We start from the raw sequence: 13,051 nt of genomic DNA, 5'->3' as shown, positions 1-13,051 counted from the left end.
AAAAGATCAAATTTTCTTTCAGACATTCTTAATATTAAAGAACAAGGAAAAAGAAATACATAAAGAAGTAGTTTTTTCAAAGAGCTGAAGTGCTAGCCTCCCTTGATGAGGATGGGAATTGTGCCCGTAAAATACACTAAAATACACTCGAATGAATTGTTGGCATAATTCAGACTACTTAAATATACAACTTGTGTCTGCAGTCAGGTAGTTAGAGGTGGAAATATTCATATTTTCACCCATAGTTTAATTGCGGTTGCAAATTGTGTCCACTGAAAAGGAGGGGTACCCACTTGAAAATGTTGCCCAAAATTATATTACATAAGTGGAAAATTTTCTAGGCAGAGGGGTTAATAATCAAAAAAATTCCTTTTGAACGTGTGGTAAGGTAGAAGTACATTACAGATGTATAGAAATATTTACATAAAATCAATTTACGTGATTGGTACACTTAGTAAAGGGAATTTTAGATCCTGTTTGAGCAGTGTACTTGATATTCATTTTTTATGCACAGAATGGAGTAAACAAAGATATAGGGCAAGTATTTTGTGCTCACATTAGCATGTAGATCAAAACACCCTAGTTTATGAATAAGGATACTATTTGGACACGGAGGTCATAGATTCTGTGACTTTAATGAACCTCCATGACTTCTTCGGCTTCAGGCCCCACTGCAGCAACTGTGGCAGGGGCTGGAGTTGTCAGCCCCCACCCTTCCCTGTGGGGCTCAGGCTTCGGTCCCCCTAGGCAGTCAGCTGCCCCTCCCGTTTCCTACTCATGGTTATTTTTAGTAAAAGTCACAGACAGGTCGTGGGCTTCCGTGATTTTTTATTTATTGCCCAGGATCTGTCACAGACAGGTCGTGGGCTTCCGTGATTTTTTATTTATTGCCCAGGATCTGTCTGTGACTTTTACTAAAAATTACCATGACAAAATCTTAACCTGATTTATGAACATACAAGTACTCTTTCAGTTGTACACTCTTTTGTTATGTGACAGGCAAAAGTTGTTCATAGAATTAAAGGTATGTTTAGGGTCTTGCGATTAAGGTCTTAAGGTCTCACAAATAAGCCTCTTAACATTTAAGTGATCCTGACCATATATTTTTTTTAAACAAACGTTTGTCCTTTAGCCTGTATTGAAAATCACAGCTGTAAAATATAACTTTGCTTAAGCTGGTCATCTACATATTTAAGGATATATCCTGTATTAAAACACATGCACATAAGAGGATTGCAGTTCAGTGGAATTTTGCAGCCAACAGTAAACTGAGAACACACATCATTACTGCAAAATATCATAGGATTTACTCATATTTGCAGCAGAATAAGTTTACCATTACCACAAAAATCAAGTCCTGATGGTGCCAAAGAATTCCAGGGTGCCTGAAGAAAAACTACTTCAACCTCCTGGTTGACACTGAAAAGGTGTGTTGGTGACTAATATAAAAGATAAAAAGGTTCATGCTGGTGAGAATGGGAAATCAGAAAGACTGTGTAGAAGGAAATGCTCTGGACTGACTGCTGGAAACAAGAGGAAAGGTTACTGCCTCGTGAATGTAGTGCAAAAGGAAAAAATAGAAATCTGCAGTTTTAAAAATTTATTACAGGGAGTAAGATCTGTGTGTAGCAAAGGTAGTATATGTACATTTTGTAATGTGAACAGTGTCACAGGAATCAGTTGCTTTCAAATTGTCCCTTACTTGTTTTTAAGATTTGCAGCTATGCTGAATAAATATGCTTTTGCAAAATAGGACCTGCTTTATTCTTTACATACTTTTCTTTATAGACAGCTGTTTGTTTACTGATGAAACTTAATGAGTAATGAATCTGCCTGTCAGGCCAACATAAAGTAGTTCCACAGTCTCAAGCAGTGTTTAGAAAGAGAGACCACAGCAACTATTTGCCTTGGGTATCAGCAAAGGCTGCTCCTTCAGCAACTGCTGGATTTATTTTTAACTGCTTGACTCAGTGTTTGTCAGATGATTCTGATGATCAAGCTGCATGCTGAAACATAAAAGTACGGAGGAAGCCAGGATAGCTAAAAGGGAAAGGAGAGTGGTTGTCTGGGAAAGGGGGTGGGATTTGGGAGTTTTGCTTCAGAAGCTCTGTTTCCCTGTCTGGAAGAGAGTTAAGGGCTTCAAGCAGATTGAGTGTATTTGTAGATCAGACTGGGAAGTAAAGAGTAATGGCTGCTTTCAGCTGCTTAAAGACATAATTGCTCAATTATTGTGAGAAGGAACTGGGGAGTAGAGTATCCAGAACAGTGTACTGCTGGGTAGCAAATTGGTCTTTTTCCTATGTTGGATGTTGCCATTCAAAGGAGTCTCATCATGATCGATAGCTCCAAGAAGCAACAACAGAGCTTTCCAGAGATTTTACCTACTGGAGATATTGAGACATTGAAAGAAAAGGAATGTCTTGAGGTGAACAGCCAGAAAAGTCTCAAGGAAGGTCAGTTATTTGGAGGGGGGTGGGGGGGGGAGCAAAAAAATGCAGACATGCCACAGTAGATTCAGTCTGTAAGTTCTTGCTCTAAAATTCTCTACATAATTTTTTTTTCATGCATGCATGCAAATACTCTGTTCCCTTTTCAGATCTTTTAAAGGGCCAGGTTCATTATTATTTATTTTATTCAGTAGCTCTCAATTAAATGCTAATAGCTGAACAGTAATTAAGTTCTAAACAAAATTTAGTAGTAAGTGATCATTTCACAGTGATACCCAAATGCATTTGTTCAGCTCATGGCACATGTTGAAATGTACCCTGAAAGGATTTCACAAATTGCTTTTAACTAAAGAGAATAGAACTAAGGATTTTTAAACAACGATGTGTGTCTTCCTCATTTTTAGCAAGGGATGCTGTTGCTTTCTTCTTACTTCTGCCTATTTACACAGTTTGCTTTTTTTCCTGTTTTATAATTTTTTTAATTTGTTTTTCAGCTACATACTGGGAATCTAAGCTTGCATTGTTTCTGAAATGGTTCTGTACACTGTGCAGTTAATTGGCAAAGCAACATTAACATGAATTAGCTTGTAACAGTCCAGCAACCTACTGAGGCATATAGTAGTATTATTCAGTACTGACAACTATTATAATTGCCACCTCGTATGTATCTTGAGTAGTTTTCTTAGTATCATTCATTGGGCTGTAGCAAAAATTTTGCCAGAGGACTGCTGGTGCCCAGTTCCCTGATGCACTTGGAGATAACTGGATCATACGGAAGGAGGAGGAAGAGGCTGATAGAGCCCCACTGCCTAGAGCACAGCTCCTCAATTTCAGATGCTGTCATCCTCAACATAACTTGTAGTCCTTTGCAATTGAGACTCCAACAACATTTACCCTACTCAGGCAGCCAAAAAGCCCTCTCTTTTTTAGCAGACAAAAGTTCTTCTCCCCCTATATGCCTTCTTTCATTGGCCTTCCTCATACCACTGGGCTCTCTGGATGATCTGTAGTTGAGCCAGAGTGCTTTCCTTGGTTCCTGTGAGATAGAACTGACATTTTGTCCCTTCAGGAAACTATGCCTTCTGAATTGAAATAATTAAATCATAAGGATCTAAAATATATTGGTAAATTTTAAGAAGGGAAAATTGCATTGAGGTTATTACTAGACCAGATCAGAACGTGCTTGCCAGTTTTTCCTAAACAAAAATATTGAAACTTTTCAACCAGCTCTAGATATGACCAAGGAGAAAACATATTTTATATTATTTGTTGCTTTTAAAGACAGACTACTTTTCGTTGACATATGGAAAAACACCAAGATAGAAAAAAGTGTTCAGTATCTGTGTGGGTAAATACTTGTAGCTGAGAGCATAGCAATTCTGCCCCTTCTACTGTAGGGGACAGCCAATATCAATGCAGTAATAAAAAAGACAGCGTACACTGAATTTTCTTGCCATAATGTGTATCATCACAATTACAGGTTTCTTGCAACTCCGAACTCAGTTAAAGTAATCAAAGCTCAATAGAAAACCTGCAGTGGGGAAATAGGGACTAAGGAGAAAAGGCAGAGGAACTTGAAGGGTAGAGAAAAAATATGTATTGTAACAGAAAAGATGGGGAAGAAAAGAGAGCTATAACATGAGGAAATAAAGGGGACGAAGAGAATGAGAGAAAGCAGTGAAAGAACCAATAAACAGAGGAGTGGGATGGGTTAATAAATAACCTTGTAATTAACATTCTTTGTTATATATTTTAAAACTGACTACACCAGGATTGCACATAATATGTAGAATAATGTACTCCAGCTGTACATTACAAGGTTGTAATTCCATCAGAGTGGTGACAAACCACAAGTATTGAATCCTGCAATAGCCTAAACTTATGTATGTCTTTGGGATTACATTATTTAATATTAATGTGGTTGAAAATTGAAGTTCCCCCGACCTCTTTCTCTTTCTTTTTCTGAATTTTTTCAGCATCCTTGTGTATTTGCCTTCCCCCTACAAATTTTTGCCACTTGACAGCTTGAATTTTAAAATGAATTGCGCTCTAAAAGGTACATAAGTATGGTAAAGAAAAAAATAACTTATTAAATTTATTTCATACTTTGACATTAATTACTGAACAATGAAGGAAATTTCTGTTTTATTAATCAGAATAAATGCCATATATACTACATTCCAAATCTGCCTTGATGTTCTAGTGACACAAACAAAAAGGTTCAGCTTTGTTCTTGTAATTTATAATGTCACCAGAACATTTTAAGGGCTATACTAATGTATGCAGTTCAGATATATAGTTCTATATTATTTTTATGTAAATGACACTGTAAATAATGTATTTGAACTATATTTGGTAGAACAGGATTTTCTAAAATAAGATTATTTGAAATTTTAATGATTACTCTCCTATTAAAATAAAGATTTGGCTACTTCCATCATCCTTTACCTTGAAATCCTTTTGGATGGGGGATTTTACAGATGGTATTCACTAATGGTGGAGATCAATGACGATTCTCATAGGAAAACTCAAGAATGAAGAAAGTAGAATTCTGCTGGCAATCCAGTATTGGTTAGGTGTTTTATTGTAATTCTAGATGATAACCTTTTGAAGGTCCTAATGTGTTTTGCTTAAGCATGCTGAATTTAAAATCCCTGCACAGTAAAGTTAATTTCTCACTAATCAAGAGTATTGTAAACGTCTCCCATTAGTTATTAGTTATCCTTAATAAGAGAAAAAAGGTTTCTGTTGCTGAGTGTTTCTGTTGCTGAATGAAAATGAAACCCACACTAATTTAAAAATGCTACTGTATAAAATAAAGGGCATTAGGAGTTTAGATGATATTCTTTTCTTTGCTTACAATAATAAACACCTTACAAGGTACATTTCATAACTTCCTGTTGCAGACCAGAGGGAGGAAATCCTAACTACCCTACTTTCCTGTAAACAACCTCAGGCAGGACTACTTTGCTTTCCATCCATTTTCAGTTAAAAGAATTCAAGATCTAAATTCTACACGTAGATTTGGTACAAATTTTCACTGTATTAACAAACAAGAAATCTTTTTAAACTGTTAGTGTAATTTTATGGTAATATCTAATCATATAATTGTATTTCAACAACCTTTTAAAAAATGTCAGAAGTGCTTAAGTCACTTAGAAACTTAAGTCCCATTATAAGTCAATGGGAGTTAAGTTCCTAAATGTCTTAAATGCTTTTGCAAATTTGATCCTAGATTCTTCTATTGTAGAATAGCATATTTATATTACAGTAGTACCTAACAAAGCTCAGCTGAGATCAGGGACCCAATATGCATACTCAGAAATAAGAGACAGTTCTTGCCCTGAAGAATTTACAGTCTAAATAGACACGAGAGAAAAGGTAGAAGAAAGGGAAAATAGTATTATTCACATTTAAAGAACAGAGAGTTCAGAGTCCCTGTCCTGCAAAGATTTATGAACGTGCTTAACTCTATGCACTGTGCGTAATCCCATTTAAGACAGTGAGACTACTCACAGGACCTGATTCAGTAAACTGTTCTTCAGCAATCACTTTAGTATGTAAGTAACTTCAAGCACATGGTTAAGTCCCATTGCTTTTAAAGGTAAGCACATGCTTAAGTACTTTGCTAAACCAAGATTACTGTGCATAAAGTTAATCATGTTTCCATGAGCCTTTGTGGGATTAAAGCCACAGCGTGTCAGGGAGTAAATCTGTGGTACATTTGGAAGTTGAATCCAGGTTTGATGAGTTCCAGTCCACTACCTTAACCACAAGACCATCCTTCCTCTCTGGACCTTAAGGCTATATGAGGACATGTGAATGAGTTTTTAAAAAAAGAAAGAAAGTCTCAGCAACTATTTAACAAATGGTTAGAAAAATACCCCTAATTTTTGTTTATATGACTGTACAGAATTTCACAAAATCTTTGGGGTTTTTTAAACATTAATTTCTCCTCTCTCTCCACACAAAGTAGATGAAGATTATTTTCTCATTATGTAAATTTGGAAAAAAATTGTGGGAAGTGTAGATTTTATATCTAGAACAGTCTTTGCAGCAGGGATTCTAACAACCTAAATTTGAAGATAAATTTATGTCCTGACTTGTTTCCAAGCAATAAATGTTCCATAGCAATAATATATGACTCAGATTGTCCCGTTCCTCAGTTATTGATGAATGACATGATAGACCTTCTGGATATTATTGTCTAATAGTTTTTTTTTTAATGTCAGAAAAATTGCCTTTAAATAATTTTCCTTTCAGTGTACCTTTTCATTTTCTACCTGCATGCAATGGAGTGCTTCCTCTGGAGACACTTACACAGTGATGTTGGCTGACATACAAAAGCCTGCAATCTCTGTGGTACAGTTTCCAGTTTATGGGTTCCTGCAGGGTTTTTCAGAATTTCTTTCAAGAATCCTGAAAAGTTTCTATGGAACTACTGTATCATGCATAGAGATTCTATAAGCTCTGCAAAGCACTCAACAGTGTAAATTCCAACTGTTTGCACTTCACTTCTCAGCTGATGAAACTAAAAGGAACAAAGGACATGCTCCTCAGAATGTGAATGCATAAAAGGCTCTAGACATTTCCAACTGGTTTTGAAGTATGTTCTATTATTTACCAGAAAAGGAACGGTCTGTATAGTGGATAAGCAACGTATATATTAATTTAATAATAATAATAATAAAGAACTCTATACAGAACTCTGATTCTAATAATTTAAATTACCTTAACTGAATAAAATAAATAATAATGAACCTGGCCCTTTAAAAGATCTGAAAAGGGAACCTATGATTCTTGTGCTGAGCTGAGCTGAACTTTCTTTGTCACAAACTGTCAGCAGACTAAGATGGCAACTTTCTACTTCATAGTGGATTAGTTATTTTTATTATATTAAATATCATTTCAGATATTATTTATTTACTTCTTGTAATAGACAGGAAGTGAGAACAAAAACCTTCATTACGTTTCAGTATTGCCTGTGAAATGCTATGCAGTTAATCTCTAGGCACTTCCCCCAGATGACAGGCAGTTTAACACTTCTGTTATAATGGATTCACTCTTTCTGCAGTGGAAACCAAAAGAATACGGTGTTATCGTCAATTTGTGAATGCTATGGAAACCAAAAGAACACAATGTGATCATCAAATTTGTGACTTTGGAAACATACAGGATGAGTAATACAGAGTGAGGAAACAACATATTCCATAATCCTTCACAAGCCTCAAGAGTGAATAATAAATAGCAGAAAGAATAGCTACTCTCCAAAACATCCTAATTGTTACATTTTGAATTTTCAGTTTAATATATCCAGCAATTAAACATTCTCTGAAAATTTGTAACATTTCTAATATTTAATTCCAAAGTATTTTATAACTATATAAATATGGTACCACACCATTGAAATGCACATTCCTTGGAGATGGAGGGTCGCAATTACGTATGATACAGCATTTTGGCATAATTCCCTTCTCTTTAGGAAAGTGTCATGGAATCTTTAAAGTCCATGCAGAGCACACAGGACCTTGTTTTTTTATGTAGTAGTCAAAATATACACATTATAATTAACTACCTGTTGGTTCGTTTATGTAGCTAGGAAAGATAAAGGACTGATTTGACCTTCCTTGGATTTGAACCTCTGGCATCAGTATTCTAGGCATTCCAAACTTTATGTTTAGAGTACAGTATTTAGCTATATCATTCACTTAGCTCTTGATACACTATTTTGTGCTGCTTTATTGTGACTTTACTCTCTGATTGTGTCTTATATTTCAAAGTCACAATGTCTAACTACAGTTACAGGTATATTGTTACTTTAAAAAAGTATCTAAACCCTGTTCTATAGAAGTGATAGATCTATCCAGAGAATCTTTTGTGTCCATTTTTACTGTGGCTCTATATTTCATGCTCAGCATCCTAGAGAGACTTTGGCTCACCAAGAGCAGGACAAGTTGCTTTAAACTAATTGCTGTTTCACACACACGCACACACCAAAACAAAATAAAAAAAACAAAAAGAAAAAACCACCACAGACTTTTTGTGGAACAGCAATTAGTTTAAAGGAATCTGTCCCGTTTTCAGCGCTGTCTGTTTCCATGGCAGCCAGAGCAGCAACCAGCAGCAGAGTTGTCAGAACTCTTGTTAATTTCCAAGGCAGAATGCTGGAAATGCCATTTTCCCAACATCATCTATGTTCTTATCTAAACAGCTAATATCTGCAGTGTTTTAACTTTGAGAGAAATAATTAGATAAGAGTACAGAGAGCATTTAAAACATATATTTTTCTAGCTACATTATTTTATTTTTGCCTTTTCCACAGGTATAATCATTTGAGAGGTTTATACATTATTTTACTAGTCCCTCCCCAGAGATTTACAGTTTTTATAACAAATCCCCTAAACAGCCTGAACTTTCAACAGCCATTTGGATGCCTCCTTTCATAACACCTACTTTAAAAAAACAAACTGTATGTTCTATCTGAAATTCATAGGATTTGAAATTAGTGCTAGGATTACTATGCACAATGTGAGCTCTGGTTTTGTTCAAGACAAAGAGCAGTGATGAAAGCCTGTCAATCAGTATAGATAGCATTGTTCCTACAGGACAGCTATCAATTTATTTTTGGCCTCTTTACATTCCAGTTCTTTTGATTACATATGACTACTTGGAGACACCTTTTCCATAGCATGCAAATTACCAGTTCATCCCATGAATACCACAGCAGCTGAATATCACTTATCTTGACTTTCATAATGGTGTATTTACTTAAAATGCTTTAATAATACCATAGCTTTTATTTTCATCAGTTCTACCTTTCGCGCAATTATAATTACTCCAGAAATAAGACAAATGAATGTCACTCTTCAGTAGACCATACATAAAATGCAATGTGATATATTGATGATTGTAAAATTTGCTTCTTTATATATGCTTGCCTCCATGTACTCAAACAGCAAGGCATTCAATGACATGCTGCAGGGCCTTTTTCCTTTGTTGCTGTTCATTTTTAACCTTTTGCCCCCCTTTGAATCTTACAGTATGTGAACTCAACAATATTCACTGTTGGGAGGTGGCGCGCAATTAAACTATTTTTATGTAATCCACAACTAGACTGAAATGTATCTCAGAACAGTAAGGTACATTCTGTTATATATGTGGTTGCCAGAGAACCCTTTCCTCCCAACACACCATCTTCTTTATTCCTTTGTCTGTAGATGTAGAGATTTCCTGATATGCTAACACTAAATGAATTAATAGTGGGAACTCTAGCCTCTGTGGAATAGATTCTCACCTGATGAAAAGCTACACAAAACCACTGAAGTCAATAGACAGACCTATACTGATATTTAAACCAGTTGATCTGGCATTCTGATTCTAAGGAATTAACATATTTTTTCAATTAAGTAGCAAAGAAACCACTCGGTAATAATGGGATAAAGGTAAACAGAATTGATTTTGTTAGAAAGTAGTCCTTTTAAGTGATTAATATATTGACTCCCATTGTGTAAAAATTATAAGGAGGCTTTACTAAGAATCTGAAAGCCAAATGTTAATGTTGCGATCAAATGCTGATTTTAAAAAAATTACACAATCTAGAGCTAACCAGTGATTTGGCTGACAGTTCATAGCTTTTGTTCAGAGGCAGTTTTGAGACTTAATTCCCTCGATTAGCAGCGTTATGGAGGAGATATGTCAGATTCTATAAGTTACAAAACAGTTGTGTCTGTCTTCAGTAGCCTAGTTTGTGCATTGGTGCTAACATAAGCCTTATTTCTCCAAACAGTTAAATATATGCTTAACTTTAAGCATACTAGTAGTCTGATTGAAGTGAATGGAAATTATAACATGCTTAAAATTATGTACACTCTTCAAGACTTTGTGGGTTGGAATAATTTACCAAAGTTTGTAGTGGATTCACCATCACTGATAATTTTGAAATCAAGATTGGATGTTTCCCTAAAAGATATATTCTAGAAGTTATTATGGAAAAGTCCTATGGCCTGTGTCGTACAGATGATCAGACTAGATGATCACAATGGTCCTTCTGGCCTTGGAATCTATGAATCTAAGGTTCTGGCCCAGGGCCTTTGCGAGAGTGATTCTTGGCTCTCTCTTCAGTGGTATGCGTGATATTATGTGGATAATTATGCTTGATTCAGGAAGTGGTCATCATTATTGTTTGTCACTTCAACACCATAGCCAAGACCCAGTATTGTCACTTCTTCTTTAAGTGCTGTCCCTGTGGGTGCTCCACTCCAGGTGACGATGCGTCCCAGCGCTGTTGATCGGAGATCTTCGGTAGCAGTGCCTGGCCCGGACTCGCGCGCCCAGCTGCTGTCTTGCAATCTCGTTAGAGTCTGCTTGAGCGCGCGTGTTCTGTGCCCCTCTCAGTTCCTTCTCAACCGTCCTCGGTGAAGGAAGCAATTGCAAAGAATATAGAAATAGTAACATCCCAGTTGTTTCCCTTCCCTTAGAATAGCTACTTAGTTTTAAAACAAAACAAAACCCTTTTTTCCTCAAGCTTGTCTCCCATGGAGACACTTCCCCCAGCATTCCTAGTTCAATAATGCCAGGGACTTCAGGATTTAAGAAATGCCAGAGTCCAATGGACACTCACATTTATGTGAAGTGCCTCGGCGAGACACACGTCCCTGCCAAGTGTGTCCATTGCACGAGTCTCAAAACCAGTGCTCATCGTGACAGGGACCTGTGGCTGAAAATGCTTCTCATGCAGAAATCCCTGCAGCTGCCTGTGGAGACGGGCAATGTCAAACCCTCTCCCTCACGCTCCCTGGCCAGGTCCGAACCTCTCCTCAGGCGAAGAGGCAAGAAGCCCAACTGTCTCCAAGCAGAGACTTTCACAAGGGTAAAGGGTCTCCTGCGAGATCCTTCCTCTCAGTACTGACAGCGCCGAAGGCAGGTGCCTCCAACCATCCCAGCACCTCAGCCACCACTCCCGTGGAGCGCAGAGGCAGGGACCCAACTTCCCGTGCCAGGAAGGTCTCCTTGGAACCGGTACTTTTGGCACCGAAAATAGACCCGGTACCGACAGCGTGCTCTGCCTCAGTGCCGAAAATAACGTTGGCACCAAGCCTGCCTTTCGCTCAGATAGCAGCAGCAGACCTCCCGCAGGGCACCTACAAGAGACCCGTGGCACCAGGAAAAGCCAAACAAAAGTCTGTGCATGTCTCTGAGCACAGATCATGCGCAGCAGAGTCAGAGCCTAGGGAACAGCAACAACAGTTCCTAAGTCAGGATGACCTTTCAGTGGCACCTGAGCCTAACTCTCCGCTCCTGGACACACAGTGCTCACTTTTTGACCAGCAGCTCTCCCCACCTGACCTGGCTACCTTTACTGACAGCGAGTCTGATATGCAGCAGCTGGTGGAGTGCTCCCCACCTGCCTCTCCTCCACCGGAACCTTTTGCACTTCAGGTCGCAGCTCACAACCACCAGCCTCAGTTTCCCTACTTCGCCCCCCTGTGGGTGGCACCTAACTTTTCTTATCTGATGCCTTGGCCTCATTAGTACACTTGGCCAGCTCCTACTGCCACTCGCCTTCATGCTTCTTCCACCAGAGCACAAGCTCCTTCTGAGCCTCTATCTCCAACTCCATCTACTTCTGGAGCACCTGAACTCCCCTCTGAAGTGGTGGGCTATGGACCATACCCTGATTCATCGACTCCTAACTCTCCATCAGCTCCAGATGGGGCCCTCATGCCTCCACCTCCACAGAATGTGGACGACTTCAAACAGTTTCAGGAACTTTTCAAGAGGGTGGCACTCAGCCAAGACATTCCTTTAGAGGAGGTCCAGGAGGCACAACACAAACGCCTCAAAATCCTCCAACCCTCTGCGCCCTCAAAGATCGCGCTTCCCATAAATGAAGCACTCTTAGAACCAGCTGATACTCTCTGGTAGACCCCAGCCTCTATCTTATCAACTTTCAAATAGGCTGAACGTAAATATTATGTTCCTACTAAGGACATAGACTTCTTATTCTCCCATCCACAACCAAATTCTCTTGTAGTGGATGCAGCAACTCGCAGGACGAAACAGCTGCACTACTGGCCCACCCCCACAAGACCAGGACCTCAAACGCCTTGACATCTTGGGCCGCAAGGTTTATACCTCCTCCACTCTGCAGTTCAGAATTGCAAACTATTATGCCCTACTTGCAAGCTACGACTTCGATAACTACAATAAACTCTTTGATTTTTACCTCCCATGTTCCAGAGGACAGGAGAGCAGACTTTAAGTCAGTCTTTGTCGAGGGCCAATTGGTCTGCAGAATGGCCCTACAAGCATCTCTGGACATGGCAGATACAGCTGCCCGTACTACTGCAACTGCAGTGGTTGTACGCAGATCTTCCTGGCTCTCTGCATCCAGTATCCTCAAAGACCCGCAGACCAAAGTGGAGGACCTCCCCTTTGATAAAGACCAACTCTTTTCCAAGAAAAACGACAAAGTCCTTCACACCATGAAAGACTATAGAGCGACCCTGCGCACTTTGGGCATCTACCCATCCCTTCCCATGAGACAACGGTATCAACCTTACCAGAGGCCACACACACAACAGTATCACTGGCCTCAGAACAGA

At 38.6% G+C, this 13,051-nt stretch overlaps 1 protein-coding gene across 5 annotated transcripts in view; it reads left to right on the top strand.

Annotated features, from left to right (window-relative positions):
* MRTFB (myocardin related transcription factor B) overlaps positions 1-13,051 on the top strand; it is a 180,898-nt gene that overhangs the window by 99,152 nt on the left and 68,695 nt on the right. The window contains exon 1 of one of the 5 annotated variants that reach the window (XM_044978708.1): positions 2,333-2,453. The exons of the other annotated variants lie outside the window; for them this stretch is intronic. Within the exon in view, the coding sequence (XP_044834643.1) occupies positions 2,333-2,453 (121 nt within the window). Of the gene's footprint in view, positions 1-2,332; positions 2,454-13,051 lie in introns of those variants that run through there. 5 annotated transcript variants of the gene reach the window in all.

The sequence above is a fragment of the Mauremys mutica genome, chromosome 11 (assembly GCF_020497125.1).
Source record: "Mauremys mutica isolate MM-2020 ecotype Southern chromosome 11, ASM2049712v1, whole genome shotgun sequence".
Lineage (NCBI taxonomy): Eukaryota > Metazoa > Chordata > Testudines > Geoemydidae > Mauremys > Mauremys mutica.
This window is presented reverse-complemented; position numbering and strand designations above follow the sequence as displayed.